The sequence below is a fragment of the Anser brachyrhynchus genome (genome assembly GCF_964034855.1).
Source record: "Anser brachyrhynchus genome assembly, chromosome: Z".
Classification (NCBI taxonomy): domain Eukaryota; kingdom Metazoa; phylum Chordata; class Aves; order Anseriformes; family Anatidae; genus Anser; species Anser brachyrhynchus.
This window is the reverse complement of record NC_137697.1, coordinates 48,124,364-48,147,773: the sequence shown is the minus strand read 5'-3', so window position 1 is coordinate 48,147,773 and position 23,410 is coordinate 48,124,364. Positions and strand designations below refer to the sequence as shown.

Here is a 23,410-nt window from a genome sequence, read left to right as displayed (position 1 = left end):
GAGAGCAGACCTTTTGAAGAGGCACTCAGTTTCCTAATAGGTTCAGTCAGCCTTAACATACTAATGAGCACCATTTCTCTAAATCCTTGCATATCTTTCTGAAAAAGGTAGTGGAAATGCTTTGCATATTTAGTTCATTTTTCCCTCACTAAAGAAAGAAACAGGCAAATGATTTTTATTTTTAATTGCTCACTGGTTATGTCATAGTGCATTTCAAAGCAAAATATTCTGTTCAAGGACATTGTGCCAAACATTAAATTTATTTTTAAACCAGGTTTAACTTTGATTATATTACCTTTATATACATACAGGTATAGATTCTCATTTCACTAGTAGCAAAATTACTCAGTACACTCTGTTTCCTGGAAGATGGCAAAAATAGGACTTAAGTGTCTATTCTGTTCTTCCTCACACCCCAAACCAGAAAAATCACAGGTATAGAAAGTACAATCACAACTACATGTAGTTACAGTAAGGACCTCAGAGCAAGCTAAGTCCTTATCATGGAAATGACAATTGCTTCTAGAAGTCTACACCGCAAAAATACAATACATTCCACTAAAGAGTTTCAGGAGTTCTCACAATGCCTCTTAATCCCCTTTTGGTAATAAAAGCTTCTATGACAAAATGTATCCTTCATAAAAATGACTGGATTTATATTTTTGAGCATATATTTGAAGTTTGATGCAGTCTAAACTGCAGTCTACAATAAGCTCACCCAAAACAGAGCAAGCAAGCACTCCAAGGTTGATCAAGACTGGAACCACATTTCAGCTGTCACCCTTTGCTCCTAGTTCCCGTGGCTGGTAGCTAGAGCTACTCTGCACCAGACAGACTCAAGCAGTGGGAAACAAGAAGTTCTTTCTACAGCTTTTGCAGGTCAATCACCTGCAAGGTCTTGACAGAAAATGTCAACAGACTCCAAGCACAGGCAACTGTACAGAACTATTTTGAACCTATTTACAAAGCATTCATTACACTGCGATTGTTAGACAATTAAGGACAGAGCTAAGAAGCAACAAAGTTTCCACTTGTATGTATCCCCTGAAATATTCCTGCAAGCAGCAAAAAAAAAAAAAAAAAAAGGTAGCCCAGCAATCCCAAAGGGCAGCTGAGGTTTCAGTTATCCTCAAACTCTGCTTTGGTTCGTGCAAAATATTAATCCTCTGCATGCAGCTTAGAGACAGTCTGCATTCAGGAAGGAGCTGCTACTTTGTGCTTGGCAAAACAATTTTAGAGGGACTTTTTAGAATTAACAAGAAAATTGAGGTAAACAAGGCGTTTTTCATGATCAGTAGTTACCCTCAGAGGTGTAAAGCCAAAGACTTTGCCACTGTTCCACAGAAATGTACTTAATCAGCACTGCTGTCGGCTTCCCATTCTCCATGTGCTGGAGGAAGCTACCATTAATTAGCAAACTACCTAAACTTTACCCAAGTGACAAGAACACAGGAACTTTACCTCACAGACTTGATGCCTGGGAATCAGTATTCACTCACAATATTGAGCTTAACTCTATGATTTAACAGGAATGCAAATGTTTAACTGCTCATTTTCATTTCTATTAAGTTCAATGAAATCTGACAGTGCTAAGAAACACCAAACGACCATGCCAAAGGCCAAAACACTAACTTACTTCCACAACATGGCAAAGACACTTCACTCTCCTCCATCAGGCAGGTCCTAGCCAAATGCACTCTTAACATCAATTGTCTTCTTCACAGATTTCTATTCTAAAAGAAGTTGCCAGACTCTCCAGCTCTAATAACACTAACAATGTAACATAACCAACGTAATTCAGAACTAGCAGAAATCTGCCCTACCATTTCAAAGGCCCTACTTTATAGCAACTTCTGCAAAAAAAGCCACGCACTTGGTTACTGCCACAGGTCTATAACCAGTCAGTAGCACTTCTAAAAGGGCTAGAAAAGCAGACTACAGACCTACTAGAGACCTATTTTTAGCAGGGATAGTTAGAAACAGGTCAGTAAAGGGAGAATTACAGAAAAGTAAAGGGAGAATTACAAATAAAACAACACCATTTGAGATGTAGGTTAGAGTCTAGATATTCTTCTCTACTCTTCACTTAATCTGTTGCTTCTTTTCTTCTCCTTGCTCTTGCAATAAAATTGAGTAGCTTGACATGTTTAAGAACGGATACTGGGAGGCTCCAAAGAGATGGTATCGATTCTTGGTCATTACAAAGGAACGACAAACATGGGCCAGAAAGCGTAACAATCTACTGCAAGAGTCAAGGAGATGCTCCAAAATGCAAGTGCCACATTTGAAATTTGGCAGACACAACTTCAATGTAGCAACGCCACTTTTGATTCACCTCAACCTCAGCTTTTGCAATCAGAAGCAGATACAAACCATAGCTTTCAAGACCACCTAATTTCAACATTTCAAAATGCGTGCAATGAATAAGCATGAATGAAAAATAAGCATTTTACACCCAGAAAAGATTCACAGTATCAGTTAAAATCAAATCTCAGCTTAATCAATTTTCTTGTAGCCTCTTCTGAAAACCTTTCCAGCTTGTGGACAGCAAGAACAGCTATAATGAAATATATGCATAATGGTTTGGGTGCAGTCTTCTCCCATACAGCAGCACTCAACCAGTTGACAATGAAGTACAGAGCATGAGAAAGGTAAAAGTCCTCATTCCTAGGTGGTTTTTTTTGGTGGTGGTGGTGGTGTGTTTTTTTTTTTTCCTTTAACCATTTTAATTTCTAAGATGAATTCAGACATAACTTCTAGACTTTTTCTTTTTCCAAATGGCCATCTAATTTAAAAGCAACATTAAGACTCAGTATAACCCTATATAAAATTTACCTTAGCTTCCCTTTTCCCAATAACTAAAAAATGTTATGTATTAGCCTTAAATGATGAAGCACTTTACTGGTCCGCATTCTGCACTATCAAAAACAAAACTTCAATTTACTGTGTTCACTACTTAAATTCTTGACAATGAAATCATTTTGGTTTAGAATTTTTGTTTAACTGTGTCAGTTAGCTGTGCTGAACACAGGAACGTATAAGAAGTTGGATTTTATAAGAATTGGATTTCAGTAACACCCTGTGAGCAAAATTTAACTATTTGAAAGTTCACTGAAGTCCGAACCCCTCCTAGATTCCTCAAACTAAAATTCAACCAAGTAGAAAGGAGCAGAGTAATGAATCAGACACTTCCTCACTGAGGACCAGAGGTGATTAACCTGTAAAATAAGTAGAGGGTTCCTGTCAACCTGAATGAAGTTTAAGTAGCAAATGGCTCTTGGAAGAACGCACAGCCAGATGTCTGTTTCTGTAATTTTTAAAAGGGGCAGTCAATTTCAAGAGATCTTTGGTTCCAATTAAACCAGTTGTGCTCATTTTTCCCTGCTCACTTAAAATCGTATCTAAGGCTGCTGTTCAAGAAAATTTTTGTAATTATTTTTTTTGGTAAATAGGAGTGGACAAATAAAACCAGAGAAACATAGTTGTCATCCAGAAAATGCTACCAAGCATTCAATGCAGAGGAATATTTTCTTCCAAAATTTCAATTCAAAAAGAGAGCAATTAAAAATGTGTCCCTCAAAATTAAGTTTCTTGAATGTGCTGAAAGGAACATGGGTTTTTCTAGTCCTCACTTTTTTCCTTACTAAAAGCAGCTCCCTTAGGAATGTTTTCTCTTCCTATTGTATATAGGAGTGCAGTCAGTCATTGCATGTCTGTACTTAAGCCTGTATGTATCATTTGCCTTAGAACTGTAAAAAGCCAACCAGGTTTCAAACACACAAAACTTACCACAAGCCTTTGATTTCTAAGGATGCAGGCCATGTGTGTAAAAAAAAAACCTGAGGTGTCCCAAGGGAAAAGTCAGAAAGTGAATTACCTACTTTCATAAAGAATAAGTCTAATGGGACTTAAGACTGCTTCAAAGTTGCAACTCAAATACAACTGCAACTACAAATAATACATAGCCTTCGGATCCATAACTGATCCTGGCTTCTGACTGCAAAAAAATTATAGTAGCTGAATATATGTGAATATACATACACACACAATCTTTCATCAGCAAAGTAGTTGACAGTGTTAGAACATGGACTGAATTGCAACTCGTGTTCACAAGTCTCTAACCCCCAGGCTCTCAGGCCTGCTCAGCAGTGGAAAACTGCATCCAATACACTGTTCAGGTGGCATTAAAATCCTATTTTTTTTCTTTTCAGATGTTGCTGATTTTTGACGTTTTCAAATCTGATTTGAGAATTGCATTTCATTACTGTACCGAATGTAACAGTCATTGGTCATCTGCATTCATTTATTTCAGCCCTAGTGAAAACTGCCACCTGAATAGGGATGAGAGAACATGGCAAGTTTTGTTCTTAAGTTGGGTCTCTGCTCATCTTCTACTTAGTGCATGGAAGGGGGATGAGCAGAAATACAACACTACCAATACATCCCATGTTTGCACATACACCGATGTCATGCATATCTCAAAATACAGAAGTTCAGACATGCTGCAAAAATGTGTTAAAACTCTAAATGCTCTCTAAATGATAATAAATCATGTAGCATTCACTGACAACAAATCAAAGCAGAGTAAAATGTTTTTTCTTTTGTGCTTACACGTCAAGTTTCAGAATAACATTTTTATCAGAGTGCTTAAAGTCCAATGGAAAGCATGTTCCACTGATATCAGATGGAAAAGATACCATTTAAAGAATTAGTAAAAGAAGTACTGCCTTCCAAAGGTTCATAATAAATAACAGAGCAGGAACATGCAGACTTTTAAGCCAAGATTTGTTTCTAGATTCATATGTAAAAAGTAAAACAAAAAAGAAAATCAAGAACAACCCTGGATGACTTTCCCTACAACTGAGGTCTTTTTGGCTAAACAACTGTTAATTTACTGTAAGGAACACAGGTATTGTCAGAAAATATTATTTACAGAATGATTATCAGATTGATTACATAAAAGACACATGAAAATATACACCTTCAGATTTGAAATAATCCAAACAGACTCACTATTGGTAACTAAAGCACTTTGAATAAGGCGACAGGCATGAAAGATCAAAACTGAATCACAAAACTACTGAAAATAACAAATTGGGGAATGAAGAGGATAAAGCAGAGATCAGCAGAAGTGGAATGATTTAGAATTGATACTCGTGTACCAGAGATCATGGAACTTCATTAAAATTCCATTTTACCATATATAAAACTGAAAAATCTTTATCCCCAGACCATGATTTCTTCAAGTACTGAGCAGCTGTTTTCTTAATGCATCTATGTAACGCTTTGTACTCCACATCTTACAAAATACATCACCACATTTAAGTGCATGATTGCAAACTGTGCTGAAATCATGGAAAAGCACTTCATAAATCATAGGTGAAAAGGTTACAACAATGCTCAACTCCAGTTTTTGGAAGTAGTTCAATAAAAGATGAACTTTTAGAAAAGGGACTTGGACCCCTGGTTTTCGAACTCTGACCACGCATCACTCAATTCCATGAAGATCATTTTGGCATATTGCTCGTAAGGTTGTCCTGTGGCCTGAAAACAAACAGAATGTTAAAAACATAAAAGCGCTTGGAACTGTGCAGCTTGGGAAACATCTTGAGCTTTTTTACTTGTTAACATAATGAACAACATTAGACTACTGTGCGAGTAGCATTTTGCAAGCACACGGCACTGCTGCCTCAAACAGATTTTGCCATAAATATTTTAAACAAAGCCAAAGCCTTGGTTTCCTTATGTTACTTCAAACTTCTGTGCAATTCACAAGTTACTGAAACTTAAAAAGTATTTATGAAAAGAAGAGCTTGGAAAACCTTTCAGCTAATAGCTCTAAAAATTAACCCAGTCATTTCTGCAGTTGCTTCCCAACAGTCCTCATAGGAATACATAATAATGCTGACTGCAAGTGATTTTTAAGTTTCAACATTAACTACATATGCCTGGCTGTGCATTTGCCTCCACACTCAAAGGAAGGGAGATAACCAAAGAAGATTCCTCGCCTTCTCATAGCAGCCCTACCTCCAGGCCAGTCCAGCCCCCATGGTTAGTAAAGATCCAGTCCCACAATATGGAATTAGCCATTGTTACAGGCTCTTTCTAAAAGAAAAGGGAAGCATCAAAGGCACCTGCTGGTGTAGCTCCCTTTCTACTGCTTGGCTTTTGCCAGCTGTAGCACTTTAAGGACTCGTGTACTCAGGGTCGTAGAAAAGAAATCAAAGCTGAAGAAGAAAATGATTCAAAAAGGCTTGTATTCTGACATCGAGCAGTTAAGTGGCTCACAGAAGTGACCAAGAAACTCACATAAAGTTGAAGTAAACCACACAGTCAGGAACAGGAAAGAACAGAGGGGAGAAAAAGAACGATGTCTTATTTCTCTGTTATGGCTGCAACAAAACACAGGACTTGAACAACTGCTCACTGAACTACCAAAGATAAGCTTGAAAATTTAAACTAGGTATATTCAACACTTACCTTTATACCTAAAACATAGCTTAGAGCAATGACTCAGAAAAAGATGCTACCTTCAAATGCTTGGAGACTAACAGAAACAGCAAGAGAATGCACAGAATATTTAAAAACAAGTGGAATTTGTGTTCATTGCATTTTTTCAACTGCTGAGTAATCTCTTGTAAAGGAGGTTCAACAGGTTTTTCCCACCAGTTTTGCTGTGGCAGTCTTAGTCTTCATATACCGGTGAATAGCCCTAAAAGTCCTAAAGACTCAGCTGGTAGAAATAAAGCAGAGTCCACCAGTTAGCATTAAGTATGCCACAATGCAATCAGAACCCAGCATAACCAAATTTAGGCATTAGTGACATTCAGGGGATCTTATTTGATAACATTGATTTGTTGAATTCTGTGCTATGTCAGGATGACAAGAAAAATCCTGCACTACCTGGATGTAGTAAGGCACCAAATTCAGAAGACAATGGAAGAGAAGTAAAGAGCATCTAGGATCCTGATCAAGCACCAACACTGTAGCATCTGTCAGAGACATGCACAGTACAGTAAAACCAGTTGCTATTACTTCTGTATAAAGGAGGGAAGATTAGAGGAACACACTCACCTTATCTGGATGAACTACCAGCACTGCTTTCCTGTAGTACTTCTTTACTTGCTCGGGTGTCACTAGATCTGCCATGCTAACAGGTTTCCACTTATTTTCCCCTTCCCAAAGCACTGTATGAAGAGTTGATATTAATGCTCTGATGTTTCTCTCTTTTCCTTCAATCCATTCAAGAATCTGGGAAAAACAGAATGCATAAAAACTGAATGCAACAGTGCAAGCATTCTCCGTATAAAGTCTGAACTCTCACTCATTCTGTACAAGATTGGGACCCAAGTACAATTGTCTTGCTGTACTGATCTCCCAGGTCCAGTTGTCTTACACTACATTCTTCTTTCTTGCATCCAATACAATTATCAATTAAAAGCTGTGTTTTGCATCTGTCCCTAGACAGTAGCTCATTGTTATTGATTTATTACAGAAATTGTCATTGGAAAAGACATTGATGAGTTAGTTACATATTACAAAACCCTGTACAATTCGTGACAAGAGAATAGAAAAGAGTACTTAAAAACATATGTTACAATTACATTAACTCCTTTGCAGGGTACAACATGAATTTCTTCACTAAGATTCTCACCTGATTTATATACACAAGTTCATGTATGCTAATAGTTTGCTTAAGCAATTTGCAAAAACTAAAGCATTCTTTCAGATATTTCCATGAAACTTACTTAGAATAACTGTCCATTTCATGGACTTTGTACTAGTAATATTCAAATATATAAATGTATTAGTATCTTGTTATCATCAATACACCAAGAAAATCTGAACAGCTGATCAGATAAGACTCCTAGTTGCACAGCCCATCTCCAAAACTTCTTTTAATAATTTCTTAGGACAGCAATAGAACCAGCTAACTTGTAAATGCAAGTGGTCACCCTGAAGACATCTATTCGCACTTGCCTGTTCTTTAAAGACAGTTGTGCTACCAGCTTAATCCATCTTTACTAAGGGGACATTTTGGAACTCTACAAATTAAGAACAATTTTGGTTTCAGAAAGTCTACTTTAACAAGGTGCATTCTTAAATTTTCCAAGCTCAGCTGATAGAAATAGGAACTTGCATTCCTTTGGCATACTTTGTGCTCTTGTCCCTACTGCTTCATCACTAGCTAACTCTTGTTTGTGCTAATTAACTTCACGGTAGTATGACAGTTATTTTCATTTAAATACAAATAAAACGTCATTTATCTGCTTTATCAATTTTTTTTATTGTACCATTTTGCTTTGTTATTGGTAGTTCAAAGGATAAGCTCAGATTTGCATTTGAATCAAAATCTGTCAAACCAACCTTCAGTTTCAAGGGGTCCATATCTTTAGACATTTCTTGCTTTCTCATCTCAGCAATAGTTTTTGGTCCCTTTTTATCAGATTTAGCTGAAAACCCTTGATTAGATAAGAGATCTTCAAAGTCATTTGCTGAAACTTTTGGCTTTTGACCTATGAAAGGAAAAAACATTAAATAAAGTTACATGGGAGAACACATTAACTGGAGAAACATACTGCATGCACTTAGCTACACCTGCATGGCTTTCATCACTACCATAAATACCATTCAGCAGCTAGACAGACTCCACAAGACTAACAAAAGAACAAATGAAATGGGTCACTGGCAAGTTTTCAGTCCAGAAGAATAGAACCTCACACATACTCATGACTAAATGCTCTCTTTTTTTCTAAAGCTGAGTAGATCTGAGGAAGTACGTATCTAGCTATTCATGATTTTGGAAATTGTTTCATTTTTCCACTATAGAGTAATTCTAACTGCTGTACAGCAGCTTTTCAGATGACTGAATATTTAATGGTCTAGTCAGAAATGTACTGTACATTTAAGTATGTTGAAATTTACGCAGAATAACAAAGGAACAAAGTATCAACACGAACAGTTACAGAACTGTTATGAAACCCACAAATTTTGGAGAACTGCAGAACAACTGAAGTTGGATGAGAACACTGGATGTCATCTAGTCCAATCCGCAATATCATTTCAAGTTAAATGAAGTACTTGTTCACTGCCATTGAAAGGGAGGCATAAACCTGTTACCAATAAATAAGAATTTCCCTCCCCCTCCCCCCTTCCAAAAGGCTAATACAGAAGGATGACATGTCCATCTCAAGGCACTGGTTCCAAGAATGAATCCGTCTGCTCCTTACCCCATCTCTACTCTTTGAAACAGTGATTTGCAGTACGTTTAAGCTCATCAATTTTTCTTAAGGCTAGCTACTACTCTTTAGCTAGGGAAAGGGCTGCATCCTTTTGCCTGTTGAGCAATGTTATTAACCTTCCTCTCTTCCCTGCATTCATGCAAATTTACCTTTTGAATTCAATGATAGAAAGCCAGTGCCCATTCGGATGAGAGACTATAGCCCTGAGACTTTATACCCAAACATGCAAATGGGCCATGGTCAGCTCGTCTGTGATATTCTAGTGTAGCTTTACAAAAGCAGGACACCAGATTTGCCAAGTTCTCTTCTACTTTATACTAGATATGACCTAAATGTAAACAAATAAAAAAGACAAAGGTACAAGAGTTTGAGGCTAACAGCACACCTAACTTCACATAGGCCATTATAAGTAACGCCCTCAGAAAACTTACCAAAGCTTGGTGTTCTGACTCCTCTTTCTTCTCGACCTCCAATAACACTGAAGTTCCCTGTATAATTGGGTTTAGCTGTAGTGCTGGATTTAGTCTGGGACTGCCACGAAGTACTTTGTGGTTTTGTGGATTTCTGCCACTGATTTCCTGACTTCTGAGGTGGAGCAGTCTTCTGACCAAACCCACTACCAGAGAATCCAGTTGTGGAGGAACCTAATAATAAATAAGAAATTAGTTGTTCAGCTCAACATGTCACTTGCAAGTAAGAAACTTTGACCTTAACATTTAACTACACAGTTTACAGTGACACCACTATACAAGAGAAAGCATAAAAAAACGCTGGTCTCATTAACAACTTGGATAGCAGGAGCCAGGGCCATGACAAAAACTCTTCCAAGCCTTACCTCAAGTTCTCAACTGTAAATTTTTAGCAGAAGCATTCACTCATCTGATCAGACAGGCACGTGTTCTTGCCCAAAAATAGTTCAGTGACAGCAGTTATGCCTACCAATTTATTACACTTCAACATCTATTAATGTGTATCAGAGGACATTAAAAGCTAATTATGATCAAGAAAATGTAATATATTGAGAATATTTTCAAATGAATGCTTTCTAAGTTCCCTCTTTAGTGACTTCATGGACTATTATTTAAGAAAACTCAGAAGATAACACTATAGTAATCAGCATATGTTATGCAGCACAGGAAAAAAAAACACTGGTCATTACAATATCTCCTGAAAACTTCATATCACAATCCGTAGGCCTCTGTTAACAATACAACATTGTCTTGATTATTTAAATCCCATTTCCCTTCATTTAGCCGGTATAGATACAGCGGCTTAGCAGCCTCACCAGCTACTCTATTTGGGAAGAACACCCAGGACCTTTTTTCCACTCTACAATACTCATTACAAACAAATTCAGCAGAATAAAGCTCCAACCTTTTAAATTCATTATTCAGCTTTTTGTCTCACTGATGAGGATAAACTTGAAATTTATTCTAAACCAACCCACCACTAGGCTGCCCTTGTCTGACCTTGGAAACATTTCTAGAACTCAGTTCCCCTGAGAAGGTACAGCATAAGATGTCTTGGCAAATACCAACAAGAAGAAAAAAATAGCATGATGGCTGAATTTGGATGCATCTAGATTTTTTGTAAGGGAAACGTTTCACACCACACTTATGGAAACCTAAAGCAGAATAAGACCTCTTCATATTGGAACAGTTCCCTAAAAATGACAAAAATTCAACACTAGCATCACTATATGGATGGTTACACAACTGAATTCAGACAGGAAGTTTGAAGTTTAATATGAATGAAATAGTCACACTTCAAATATGGAAAGACTTCTTTTATTACTTGGTTTTGAATGACAAACTTATAATCCTGTCTCGTTAGTTGAAGAAAGGTGAATTAATATTTATATCTCCACATGTTTTATTACTTATGATTAGAAATTAACTTTCAGCTCAAACATTTCAGGCCAGTTTAGACTTACTTGATCTTGTTTCTATCCTTCTATTCCTTTATTTGTCCTAAAAACTCAGAAAAAAACAAAGCTTGTCTGGCTAGGCTCAGCAATATAAACTCAGTTTTCTCTTTCAAAACTAGTTCCCTACATTTCTGTTCTTCTGGTAACACTTTAGTAGCTGCTGTGCATACTAACAGCTTACACAAAGAATGAATCTCTAAGACCATGTACAAGATAGCTTGCTATACCTCTCAATACCTCACCTGGTAAAACCTAGTATTGCAATACATCACCTGAGAGAATTCCCTCTGCAAGAAGTGCTCCATTACAGAATTGCTTTGAGTCATCCCAATCTTTAACTTGTGAAATTTACAGAAAAATCCCTGCTACCTAAGTACATTAGCTTGTACAGTAAGAAATTATCTTATTGTATTACTCCTTCACATAATTCTATATTGTTTCAGTTATGGCCAACCAATTCTTCCTTACAGGGCAAGCCAATGCCTCACTATCAGCACCAATTTTTCAACAGCACATTCCTACTCTCTTGTAGAAGATCATTACTAGAAACAAGAAAGTGTGACAAAACCAACTATCACAGATCACTGTTGGTATCTTACTATTATCTTCATACTATTACTAGCTTTAGCTATTGTTTCTGTACTGTGATATAATACTCCCAATTAAGGAGTGTTCACTCTCATAACGTTCAAGTCATTATTCTAGAAGTGTTAAGTCCAAAAACTCCTACAGAAAGACAATACTAACTCTAAATTGCAGTTCTTACACTTCCCTGAAGATTCATTTCAAGCCTGAGGCTAACTAGCCCAGTTACACCTGGCCACCTCCTTATGTAGTCCTTTTTTTTAATGAAAATTAAATGATTCTATTATTAGACTTTCAGTTAAGTTGGAAAACACCTCTAAGATCGTATAGTCCAACTGTTAACCTAGCACTGTCAAGTCTACCACTAAACCACATCCCTAAGCACCACATCTACGCATCTCTTAAATACCTCCAGGGATGGTGATTCAACTGCTTTCCTGGACAGGTTGTTCGAACGCTTCACAACCCTTTGAGTGAAGAAGTTTTTCTTAATATCCAGTGCAAACCTTCTCTGGTACAACTTGAGGCCATTTTGTCTTATCCTGTCACTTGTTGCTTGGGAGAAGAAACTGACACACACCCCCCTCCACCCCAACTACAACCTCCTTTGAGGTAGTCGTAAAGAATGATAGGATCTTCCCCAAGCATCCTTTCTCAAGGCCAAATAGTCCCAGTTCCCTCAATTGCTCCCCAGACTTGTTGTCTAGACCCTTCACCAGATTCATTGCCCTAAAATGAATTGATCTGAATCCTAAAATCACTACAATTCCCTCTGCTCATTCAGTGTATAATCACACCTGCATCTCCAAGTCTAACATGAAACGAGTTTACTCACCCTGCCTATAGTGTTAAAAAGTCCATATTTACCTGAACTACTGAACTAGAATAATTCTGTAAATTATTTCCTGCAGAGCAGCTTTATTGGCACTACTTCAATACTAGAATTTTGCAAGGCAGCAGAAAATCCAGCATTGTATATTACCTTGCATTTAAATAAGGTAATTTCACCAAGAGGTTATTCAATTCAATATATAATACTAACTGCCAAGGCAACAGAAGCCTCTGTCAACTTCAAGCTAAGGTAAAAGCATATTGTCTGCAACTCAGTAGCTATAGGTTGTTCCAAATTGCTCTTCTTAGACTCTTGGCAGCTAGTCACATTTAACAGCTGCCAATTGGCCAGTAGCTGTGGCAGCGTCGTACTGAAAAGAAAGCTCTTTCCCTTGCCCTTATTTTTTCTGCTGTTTGTGAAAACACCAGAGTTTGGGTGAATGTAACATCCTGGGACAACTGTTACTCTGGGATGTGTCCCATCTTACGTAGCCATCTTGTACATACAACTGCAAGTTGGCAAATCTTCATAATACTGATGGAATTGGTGTAGGAGTATTTACAACAAGCACAAATTGGACCCAGACATGACAGATTTGAGTAGCAGAGCTATATAGACCTACTTAATTCTAAGAAAAGTACTGAACTGACAGTTCAGTAAAAAAGTATAAAGCCCTTTATTTTGGGCCTAATCAAGAATTTAATTTGGCTTCCCATTTTATATCTTTCACAGCACTGTATCAAGCAAAAATATATAAGAAACCCCATGATCAGTTACTGGAGCAGAGAAATAGTTTCTCTCACCTTCTCAGCTAGAAGTCTCAAGTATGAAGTGTGAAAAACATTTCTAAATCACAGCTGAAGTTACCTTCTGAAACATAATTCTGTATATTTCACACAATCTCTATAAAGGTACGATCGTTTCTTGTTACACATCTGCTCACAGCAGCTGCCTGAAGCTGGTTGTTACCATTTAAAAGAAAACTCTACATAAGCTATCATTTACACTTACTGGAACAATAAGCAAATCAGGATCCAGAGAAGCATTAAGTTCAGACTCATGAAAGTAAGGCCTTACCTGGAAGACCAGATGCAAGATTGGCAAGATCAGCAAAAGGGTCAACGTTCTGAGACTTGGATGGGCTGAAGGACGGACCTGAAGACACACTGGACTGGCTTCCTGTGGTAAGAACTTGACCTGTTTAATATGAAAACAAATCATGTACTTGGTTTATTTAGAAACTGAGAAAATGAATAGAAATGCGATTTCCTCAACACCTCAGGTAAACCTCCTTAGTATTCTGCTAGATGACATCTTTTACCAGAACAAGAATCACCATTACTATAGGCAACTGACACTACTTAGTTCCTATACATTGAACTTATTCTGAAAAACTACTCAAGTGCCTTAAAGAGGCCCTTTAAGCACAAGAGCATAGAGTCCTTTAAGCAACAAAGCAAAAGGCAGGCAGACATGTTCAGCAGTTTCAGGTGACTAAATTGACCAAGTCTGGAGTATTTCTTATCCCCTCTAATGGAAGACTTATTTCATCATACCTTCAAAAGCAGACTTTATTTGTGCTGATGGTGCATAGACAGGCCCAGAAGAATCCACCCAAGAATCCCATCCACCTAAGAGATCTGGGTAGCTTGTAGAAGATGACATTTTAGGTGCCTCTAGTCCCGGGTTCCCTACAAAAGAAAAAAATCCATGATTATTCTTTTAAGAAAACTACCACAATAACAAGTATTTTGCCAGTACTGCTGGAGCTTTACCACACTGTCAGCTGGCCAACTACATGGGTTGCTTAGGTATCTCCATAGTAGTAATGTGCTCTTAAATGGGACTCAGAAGGGTTTTCCCACCAAATTCTTTCATTTGTATTTCAAACATCCCACATACTTCAGAGAATTTCGTCCAAGGGTAACACTATGACTTTAAGAGCTTAGGTCTCATAGGCAGAAGAAATATCTAATGGATGGCTTCAGAGCATGCTCCTGTTCCTGCCAATGCAGCAGGTAATCAGAAAGCAGTAGTATTCTGTGAAATGGTGCTCCTTATCAGTCTGCATGCTACACAGGTGGAGCCAGGTTACTTCAACCTGTAGATTTCCTTACACCAGGCTTCACAGGAAAAAGTGAGCTCTCGACAAACTTACGATCCCTTTTATAGCCAATATCGTAATTAATGTGTTTAATTAATGAGCAGGATAAAGCTAAAGTGATCTTCTCTGCAAAAAGATCGAGTCATTAGGTCTACATTAAAGGCACATTAGGTCATAGATTAAAGGCACTTTTCTGTGTGCAAAGCAAAACCACCACACCAACTGAAAATGGACAATGAAGCATTTGCATTTGAAAGTATGCAAACATGCTACCACTAATTTTTAGAAAGTGACCCCTCCAACACACATTTGTCACCCTGAGCCTTAGAAGTGATTCTCCCCTTTCCCACTCACACACAGTACATTAGGTAGGCCATCCTCAGAAAGAGAGGTCCAAAGTAAGGAGTGCCTGAAGGATGCTGTGCTTCAACTCTGAGCATCCCCTTCCCAAGCACAGCTGGTAAATACCCACAGTAAGGCAGCACACCTTTTGAATTCAACTATTTCTTCACTACTGTGCCAACAGTCAGCGCTACACCAAGAGGTGCTTTTTCAGCGCAGCTAGTATGTTTAGTGGTGCTCTAAGACAATTCAAATACCTACAATTCAGAACATTAACCCATTAACCATTATCTGAACAGGGTTATTTTGACTACTACAGTACAGCTTTTTTTATTTCTATCAGCTTTTCGACTTTACGTGCTCAATGTTGATACAAAACCACACAAGCTATTTTATGAGGAAATAATTTGAAGTTAAACATCACTTCCACCACTTCAATCCACTCTCTGATTCTACTAAAAATAGCTCTTGGACCATACAGTTGGAAAGAGAAGACATCAGATATTCTGAAAAAAAAAAAAAAAATCTACCAAGAGCCTGTATTACAGCAGTTCCCTGCTGCATGCAAAGGAAGACGTCGGTGCAAAAGGCACCAAACAGCTGCTGAAGCCTACTGAAGGGAAAGTAAAGTTTTCAACCGTCTCTCCGGATTTAAATCTCATCTTTCTGCCTCTAAAACTAAGGGAAAAACAATGTATTTGCCTCTCGGTGCTCAGAACCCCAGCTATCTGCTATATAGCAATGCTACTGGTTACAGGAGAACCTAAGTGCCTATTCATCAGTTCAGAAATTTTACATACTATATGCCATTCCCAAAATGTTAATTGGGCCTGAAATTAATAATTAGTATTGATATTTAAGCTAGAAAAATTTTGGCTTATGATCTCTGCAGTTATATGTTTTCCACATGGAGATGAGAAAGTTTACAACCACTTATTGAATTAAATTTTCCTGGGATAAAACCACTATGAAGGAAATAACTACACATTAAGCTTTCTTTATGTAACTTCTCATCTACAGAAGAAATCCTTTAATCACAGAGAACAACGGGATTTCTTGTGAACCAAAAGGCTGTTTTATTATGATGCAAGTTTTTCAAGCTCATTTAGAGCCCGACCAAGAACACCATCACCACACAAAACAGCTTCTCCTCAGAAGAAAACTACACTGGTCATTCAGCTTTCTTTTGATCACATTCCATGCCTTCTGCTATTTTTTGATCAGATCAGTACATTCTCACACAGGGAAATACATTCCTGCCCAGACTTCCATTAAAGATGACCTGCTTCCATACCCAAACAAACCAACTGTATTCTCAGAAATGCTCACTAAACATGTATCTACTAAGGAAGAATACACACTCTTTCATCTACTGAAAATTTTGTAAGTGTGGCCACTTAAACTTAAGAGCAGGTGATCTGTTCTTAAGTAAACGTTAATCCCATGTCCTAGCTTCTCTCTCAAACAACTGAAGATTTTCACAGAAAATTAGATTTCCTTCCAAAACAGTTTTAGTAGAACCAATCTAAATTTTTTTGTATTACGGGCCAGAATGCCTTAACAGACCATACGTTCTTTAAAAGATATGCCTTCTATAAATTAAGCTTATATTTTAAAACTCCATTAAGTTTCAAGCACAGTTGAGAAATAAGCCTAAAATTTTAGTGCTTGAATTAGTGTTCACTGAACAGCATTCCTCTTCGTATCTATAGAGGTTAGTAATTGTTTACTACCAAAAGAAAGCCTATCCATTGTTTTAGAATTTAATTCAAACACTCACTACTACTCCAAAAATAGATTCACCATATCTTGTCACTGCAGCTTGTTTTAAATGAGCACTGACATTACCAATTTATTTTTAATGAGTTTTAAATTGTTCCTCACTTTAATGACCTGATGTTTGCACTTTCTTCTGCTCTCTCCACACAATTTTTCCAAATCTGTCATTTTTGAGAATGCTCTCCTCTGCAATTCTCCAACTGCTTGTTAGCATGTCTTCTCGGTCATATGCACTCCTTCATATTAAAAGCATTAGAACTATTAATATTCCTCATTTTCTTGTTAAAATTGATACTTGAGACTGGATGGAACCACCATCCCTGGAGGTCTTTAAAAGACGTTTAGATGTAGAGCTTAGCGATATGGTTTAGTGGAGTACTTAGTGTTAGGTTGAAGGTTGGACTCGATGATCTTGAGGTCTCTTCCAACCTAGAAATCTGTGATACTGTTAAAGCCTCAAATACATACTTCATTTCAGCTAAACACACAGAAGAGCTGTCATTTAAAAGGTAAACTTAGAGAAACATGAAATGTTAACCCAGTTTCTCCACTTCCACGGTTTTTATATCTTGCATAGCAACAATTTCAGAAACTGATAAATATTGGGAAATGCATAACTGTAGTCTGAAGAGACGATAGGTACATTTGAAGTATATTTAGCATATGTTGACAGAAACTTCTAGAAAATACTTCAAAATAGTAGACAGGCTACTGCATTTACCAGGGTACGTTATCACCAAAGTCAAAAAACAAAGCAAAAACATAAAGCACAGAAGTCAGATATATAAAAATATCTTTTTCTTCCACACTTGCTCAAATGTTACAGATAGCTGAACATACTGATGATCTCCTTGAGGTTGCAGGTAGATGTTTAAACAGCAGAAATTCTCATTTGTGTATTTTTTCAACTTCAATTTTGTACAAAAAAAGGGGTCTGTCATGTAGGGATTGGAGCACCTGTCACATGAGGAAAGGATGAGTGTGCTGGCATTGCTTAACTAGGAGAAAAGGATTAGGGAAGAAAGACCTTCTTGAAGTGTATAAATACTTAAAGGAAGAAATAAAGATGACAGAGCCAGACTCTTCTCAGCACTGTCCACTGTAAGGACAGGAGGCAGTGAGCACAAACTGAAAAACAGGAATTCCACTTAAACAGAAGAATTATTTTTTTCCTGTAAGAGTAGTCAAACACTGCCATAGGTTGCCCGGGCTGGTTGTGGAGTCAGCAATCTTGGAGGTAAAAATCAGGAAGGACACTGTTCTGAGGAGCTTGTTCTACTTGACCCTGGCTAATTGACCCATTCAAAACAGCCTCTGAAGTGAGGCAGATTATGGTAGAGACTATGCTTCACGGATCAGTGTTGCTCAAACCTTTTATTAAGCAGTAAAAAAAAAAAAAGGTGTTTGGTAACCTCATGCAACTGTGACAATAATAGTACCATAAAAAGTGGCATGAGTGGCATCTACACAACTAGAATATACAGCTGTTGCTTTCTCTATAGGAAGGAACATAAATATTGCAGGTAATACAGCGACTGGTTCATCCTGGCAGAAGTGATCACAACTGCAATATAACACCTAAATTTATGGTAGAGAGGGTACTTAGTTTGCTAGCCTTTTACCTCAAGGAGAAAGCCCTTATTTAAGCCAAGCAAATAACTGCATTATTTTTTTTTTTTAATATGATTTCTCTGGAGCTAATAAGACTGCATCAATCAGAAGCAGAGTCAACTAGACCTACTCTGTCCAGCAGGAGGGACAGCTAAAAACTGTACTCAAGCTCTGCAAAGAAAACACTTTTGGATTCAGGGGTGAGGAACAGGATACCACTGCTCTTAACTATAAATTCATTAAGGTTATGGTAAATGCAGCATCTGAGTACTACGCTATCCGGGCATTCTTGACAGCACAGAGTTTTAGTCTCAGTATTGGGTTTTACATGGCAAGGTTTCGGCACCAGGGTTGGCCTGCATGAGAAGAGGCTAGTGGCTGCCCTGTGCCGCACACAGCCAGCTTCAGCAGACCCGCTGCAGGACACAGCTGTGCCCTGACAAGTTGGTGATGCAAGTTGTCCCACTGCAGCACTTAGAGGACTACGTCAGAGCAGATATCTACAGCCCATGGAGGACCCCATGCCAGAACGGGTGGGCATAACCTGAAGGAAGCTCCCCAGCCTGTGGAGAGCCCACACAGGAGCAGACTTCTGGCAGGAGCTGCAACACATGGAGAGGAGCCCGTGTAGAAGCAGATGACTGGGGAGGCGGGGGGGAAGCTGCCACCCATGAGGAACATGCTGGAGTAGTCTATTCCTGAAGGACTGTACCAGATGGAAAGGACCCAGGGCAGAGCAACTTGTAAAGAACTGCAGCGCATGGGAAGGACCTATGCTGGAGCAGTTCATGAAGGACTGTATCCCATAGGAAGGACCCCATGCAGGTGAACAGCCTGAGGAAGAAGGAGCTATAGTAGAGAGAATGGACCACAGTCCCTATTCCCCATCCTCATGTGCCAGGGTGGGGAGAAGGATGCTGAAGAGTTGGGAATGAAGGAATGAAGTTGAGGGAAGTGGGGTGGTGGGAAGGTTTCTTTCACTAGTTTCTCACTATCCTACTGTTTGTTTTTTTAAATTAACAATACATTCAATTAATCATTCCCAAGTCAAATCTGTTTTGCCTGCAACAGTAATTGCTACGTGACCTTTGTCTTTATAATTCAACCCATGAGATTTTTCGTCTTTTCTCCTACTGTCCCCCTGAGGAGAGAGAGCAAGAGCACCATTCTGGGTATCTGGTAATCAGCCAAAGTTAACTCTCAGTCTCAGGGCACTTTCTTGCAAATGAAGGGAAATAAATCCTAGACAGTGAAGAAATTTTATAAATCACTGCCCTCTGAGAAGGGACAGTAATATGTTTTCAAAGTACAACCATTGGTAGACATATAGGGGTCAAGTTTTCTGTTTTTATTTGAAATACTGAGTTTCAATATCGAATTTTAACCATGTACACCCCCTTCACAAATGCTGCCATCTTTCTAAGAATGCCTGTCCAGGTCTATAATCTTTAGGTTTGCATGATGTTCCCACCCTCTTGCTTTTAAGTGATGGATAAGAAGTTAGCTCTACAAATTCTACTTTTGTGAATTTGAGTATTGGCTAACAGCACAAACAGCAAGACCATGTACACGCCCCTTTTCTTTGAAAATCAAATTTAAAAAGCAACACATTCGGCTCTGCCACCCCATTTTTGTAAAACTATGTTTCTTTAAAGAATAAGCATGCTTAAAAAATCCATTTAGTAACACTTAAGACATAACATGCTCAAGATGGAGCTAAGGGAAGACCAAACATATTACAAAATTTTGTTGAATGGTAAATAGATTTTAGAATAAATGCACGAGGAATAGGCTTCACCAAGAACACTCAGAAATCAAATGAAGCAAATAGGATTAGAGTATTACATAATGTATTCCGTAAGTATATTATCAGGTCAAGAAGGTCCAAGCTAGCCTCCGACTGCATTTTAAGATCTGGCTGTACACTGATTTCCTTGAACCACTCACTCCTTTTCAAAAGCTTTCAGAAAAACTAATACCTGAATACACTCAAAATAGTATTGTCATCTAGACAGAATGTTTAGAAGTGTTTGTGTACCATCATTTTTAAGAGCTCTCAGAGGAAAACTCAGCTCTTAAAAGTTTAGCAATGCTAGAAATAAATATTAGAATCACATTATATAGGAAATCCTTGCAACTTGGTACATGTGTATCTGTGTCCCCAGAACAGAGAGCTAATTAAAACAGTCACAACAAGTGGATCTATTAAGACACTAATCCACCCTGACTAAGCAAAAAGACAAAATACACAAAGCAGCAGAAACTGCTGAGAAACAGAACACTAGAAGTGCACTTACCTAAATTCAAGAAATCTGAACTGGAAGACAGAACTGAATTATTTGTGGGAATAAATGTATTAGGAGTAGATGTTGCAGTTGGATTCAGCATGCCTCTAAAGAAGTCTGCACTAGGTAGGGACAGATTCTCAGAACTTGATGACATTGTGAACGGGTCGAACGGATCAGCTAAAAAAGAAGCAGAAAATAAAATTATGACAAATTTAGAAAAAAAGTACAAAACATTACTACTCCAGGGACAAAGACAAAAGCAGAGTTTATGTCGGCAAATTAAGCACCTCTGAGTTTTTGTGGCAAATAGTCACCATTCTGTCTTTGCCTCTAGAGGCTGGTACTTTCATGTTGGTATAGAAAGTTTCTCAGCCATACACAGTAAAAACAGCTACGTCCTCAAACATGAATCCTTAGCAAAGCTGCATATATTCAATCATATTGTTACTTTCCTCCGTGCAAGACATACCTTAAATTTGAGTGATCAGTTGCATATGAACAAAAAAATTACATTTGTTAAAAAGTGATCTATAATGCCAAGCCTCTAAAGAATTTAAACAAAGTAGACTATTAAACTACTGAAACAGTCAAGAAAAGCATTCATACTACCGCTTTGACTTGAAGGCATTGCTGACTCTAGGGTAGAAAGTGCGTCAACTCAAGAATAAAAGCCAAAAGGAAGCAAGACTTTCAACAGGTCTTTAGTGATCGCAGTAAAGAAAAAACTAATTGGAAGAGTATTTATATATAGCATAGGATAACATGTGACAGTTGGGTGAATCATGGCTCGAGATCTTCCTGTTACTGCTGCCCTCTAGGGTCAAAATTCTTAGGAGCCCAGGGACTCCTGCCAGATTCACTCAGAAGCTGAAGAGGAATAATCTTCCCATGGTGCTCTAATGCTTCCTGAGGTGATCACATTTCTCAGGACTCGGTAACAGTTCAAAAAACAAATGTTGAGTTCTCGTGTGCAAACTATCTTATTGCAGCACAGCACATGCACAAAACCTCAGGTACAAGTTTGATGTGCAAGGTAAAACTCAAGTGGCTGTATATTCTCACTTGTGTAATACTATTCAAAGGTAGAATGATATATATAAATTACCACTGCTCACATTTTTTGGAGTTGATATAAAAAAAGCTTTTCATAGACTTCTGCCTATGTTCAAACAGGTAAATTAAGTGATTTGTCATTGACCATAGTAACACGGTTCAAGAGTGAATTACTTCAGAAGAAATATTTGAAGTCACCTAAAAGCCCTAAAAACACATTTTACCTTTGTGCAAATAAGCTAAAGCTTGTAATAGTTACCCTGATTGACTAATATTCCTAAAACTCTTACTGCACATTCCGACAAAACGTTACTATTACCAGAAGTTTAGTCACATGCTGAAGTGATAACAATGCACTGGAAAGACCTCTCCATTAAAACATTGTTTTAATACAAACTAGATAGAGTTAACATGCTCCTTTCAGATATAAACTTGAAATCAATATCAGTAAAAGCAGCGTAAGCTTTTAGCAGTAGCATTATCATACTGTTTTCAACAGTAATCTACAGGATTTCCAGTTGCTTATCAGTCTTATCTGATTAGTACTCAAAAAATAACACACAGCCTTTTGACCTACGCAGCACAGCTATACACTACATCTAGTGTAATTGCTCTACATAAAGTGAATGAATGCAAACAATTACTACAATTCTCAGCCTACGCAAGAAAAGCTATTTACATATGGATCTAGAAAAGGATCTAGATCATGTAACATCTGCATTGGAAAGTTATGGATTCTTTAAGAATGGTAAATTTGCTTTCAACTCAAAACCTGATACTTTTCTGTTTACATGGTTTAAAGCTAATAGGATATTGGCAACATAAAACACACAGTATTGTACATCAATTTGTCTGCTTCATGCATTAAAAATACCTTTCTATTCAGATTCTTGCCATAGACCAACATGTCTTCAGCGTACGTATCAAACACGTTAGTTGTGTTCCAACCACAACAGAGTTAAGAGTTTTTACCTGGTGGCCAGCTGAAGAGTACTGAGATTAACTTTACATACCTGATGCTGAAGATATCTTAGTAGCAGATGAACACTGAGACTGACTGCTGAGAAAGAAAGATGTTCCTTGTCCAAGAAGATCTCCAGTGGACTCTTCTGGGATCTGTGATGCACTACCCACAAACAGATTGTTCAACAAGTCTGCATTACTTGTTGAAGAGCTTGTTTCTGAAATAGGTTGTTCCTGTTCTGGTGAAATATCAGAGTTCAGTCCCAGTAAATCTACATTCTCTTCATTGAGAGGGTTTTGTAACAACGCAGATGGATCTTCAAAACTGGCTGCAAAAGGCAACTCTCCTTCCTGAGCACCAGGGTCCCTCTCAACAACAGTTACTGCCCCTTCTTCACCTGGAAATGCAGGGAATTCCTCATCTGAAGGATCACTTTCTTCTCTCTCATTAGATAGTTGAGCATGATCATTTTTGGATGAATTATTGTCTACTCCACTTTCTGGACTTTTTCCTTCTTAAAAAAAAAACAACAAAATGTAACAGCAACAGATTAACAGAATTCTGCCAACAAAAATGTCAGGCTTATTGATTTCATATGATTTCTGCAATCCTTAAACAAAGCTCGCTGAAGAGGTGATGGAAATGAAAACTGTTGGGTACCACCTCCTTGCACAGGGCAGGCA

At 37.9% G+C, this 23,410-nt stretch overlaps 1 protein-coding gene across 5 annotated transcripts in view; it reads right to left on the bottom strand.

Annotated features, from left to right (window-relative positions):
• Nucleotides 1-174: 174 nt before the first annotated feature.
• GAK (cyclin G associated kinase) overlaps nucleotides 175-23,410 on the bottom strand; it is a 78,342-nt gene continuing 55,106 nt past the window's right edge. For 4 of the 5 annotated variants that reach the window (XM_080574340.1, XM_080574343.1, XM_080574344.1 and 1 more), the window contains 8 exons: nucleotides 22,777-23,241; nucleotides 20,720-20,887; nucleotides 14,143-14,277; nucleotides 13,664-13,783; nucleotides 9,674-9,886; nucleotides 8,368-8,516; nucleotides 7,075-7,251; nucleotides 175-5,544 (listed from right to left, as the gene is read on the bottom strand). In XM_080574340.1, coding sequence (XP_080430466.1) covers nucleotides 5,443-5,544; nucleotides 7,075-7,251; nucleotides 8,368-8,516; nucleotides 9,674-9,886; nucleotides 13,664-13,783; nucleotides 14,143-14,277; nucleotides 20,720-20,887; nucleotides 22,777-23,241 — 1,529 coding nt within the window. In that variant the 3' untranslated portion in view covers nucleotides 175-5,442. The remainder of the gene's footprint in view (nucleotides 5,545-7,074; nucleotides 7,252-8,367; nucleotides 8,517-9,673; nucleotides 9,887-13,663; nucleotides 13,784-14,142; nucleotides 14,278-20,719; nucleotides 20,888-22,776; nucleotides 23,242-23,410) is intronic. The other variant, XM_080574341.1, reaches the window with a different exon arrangement.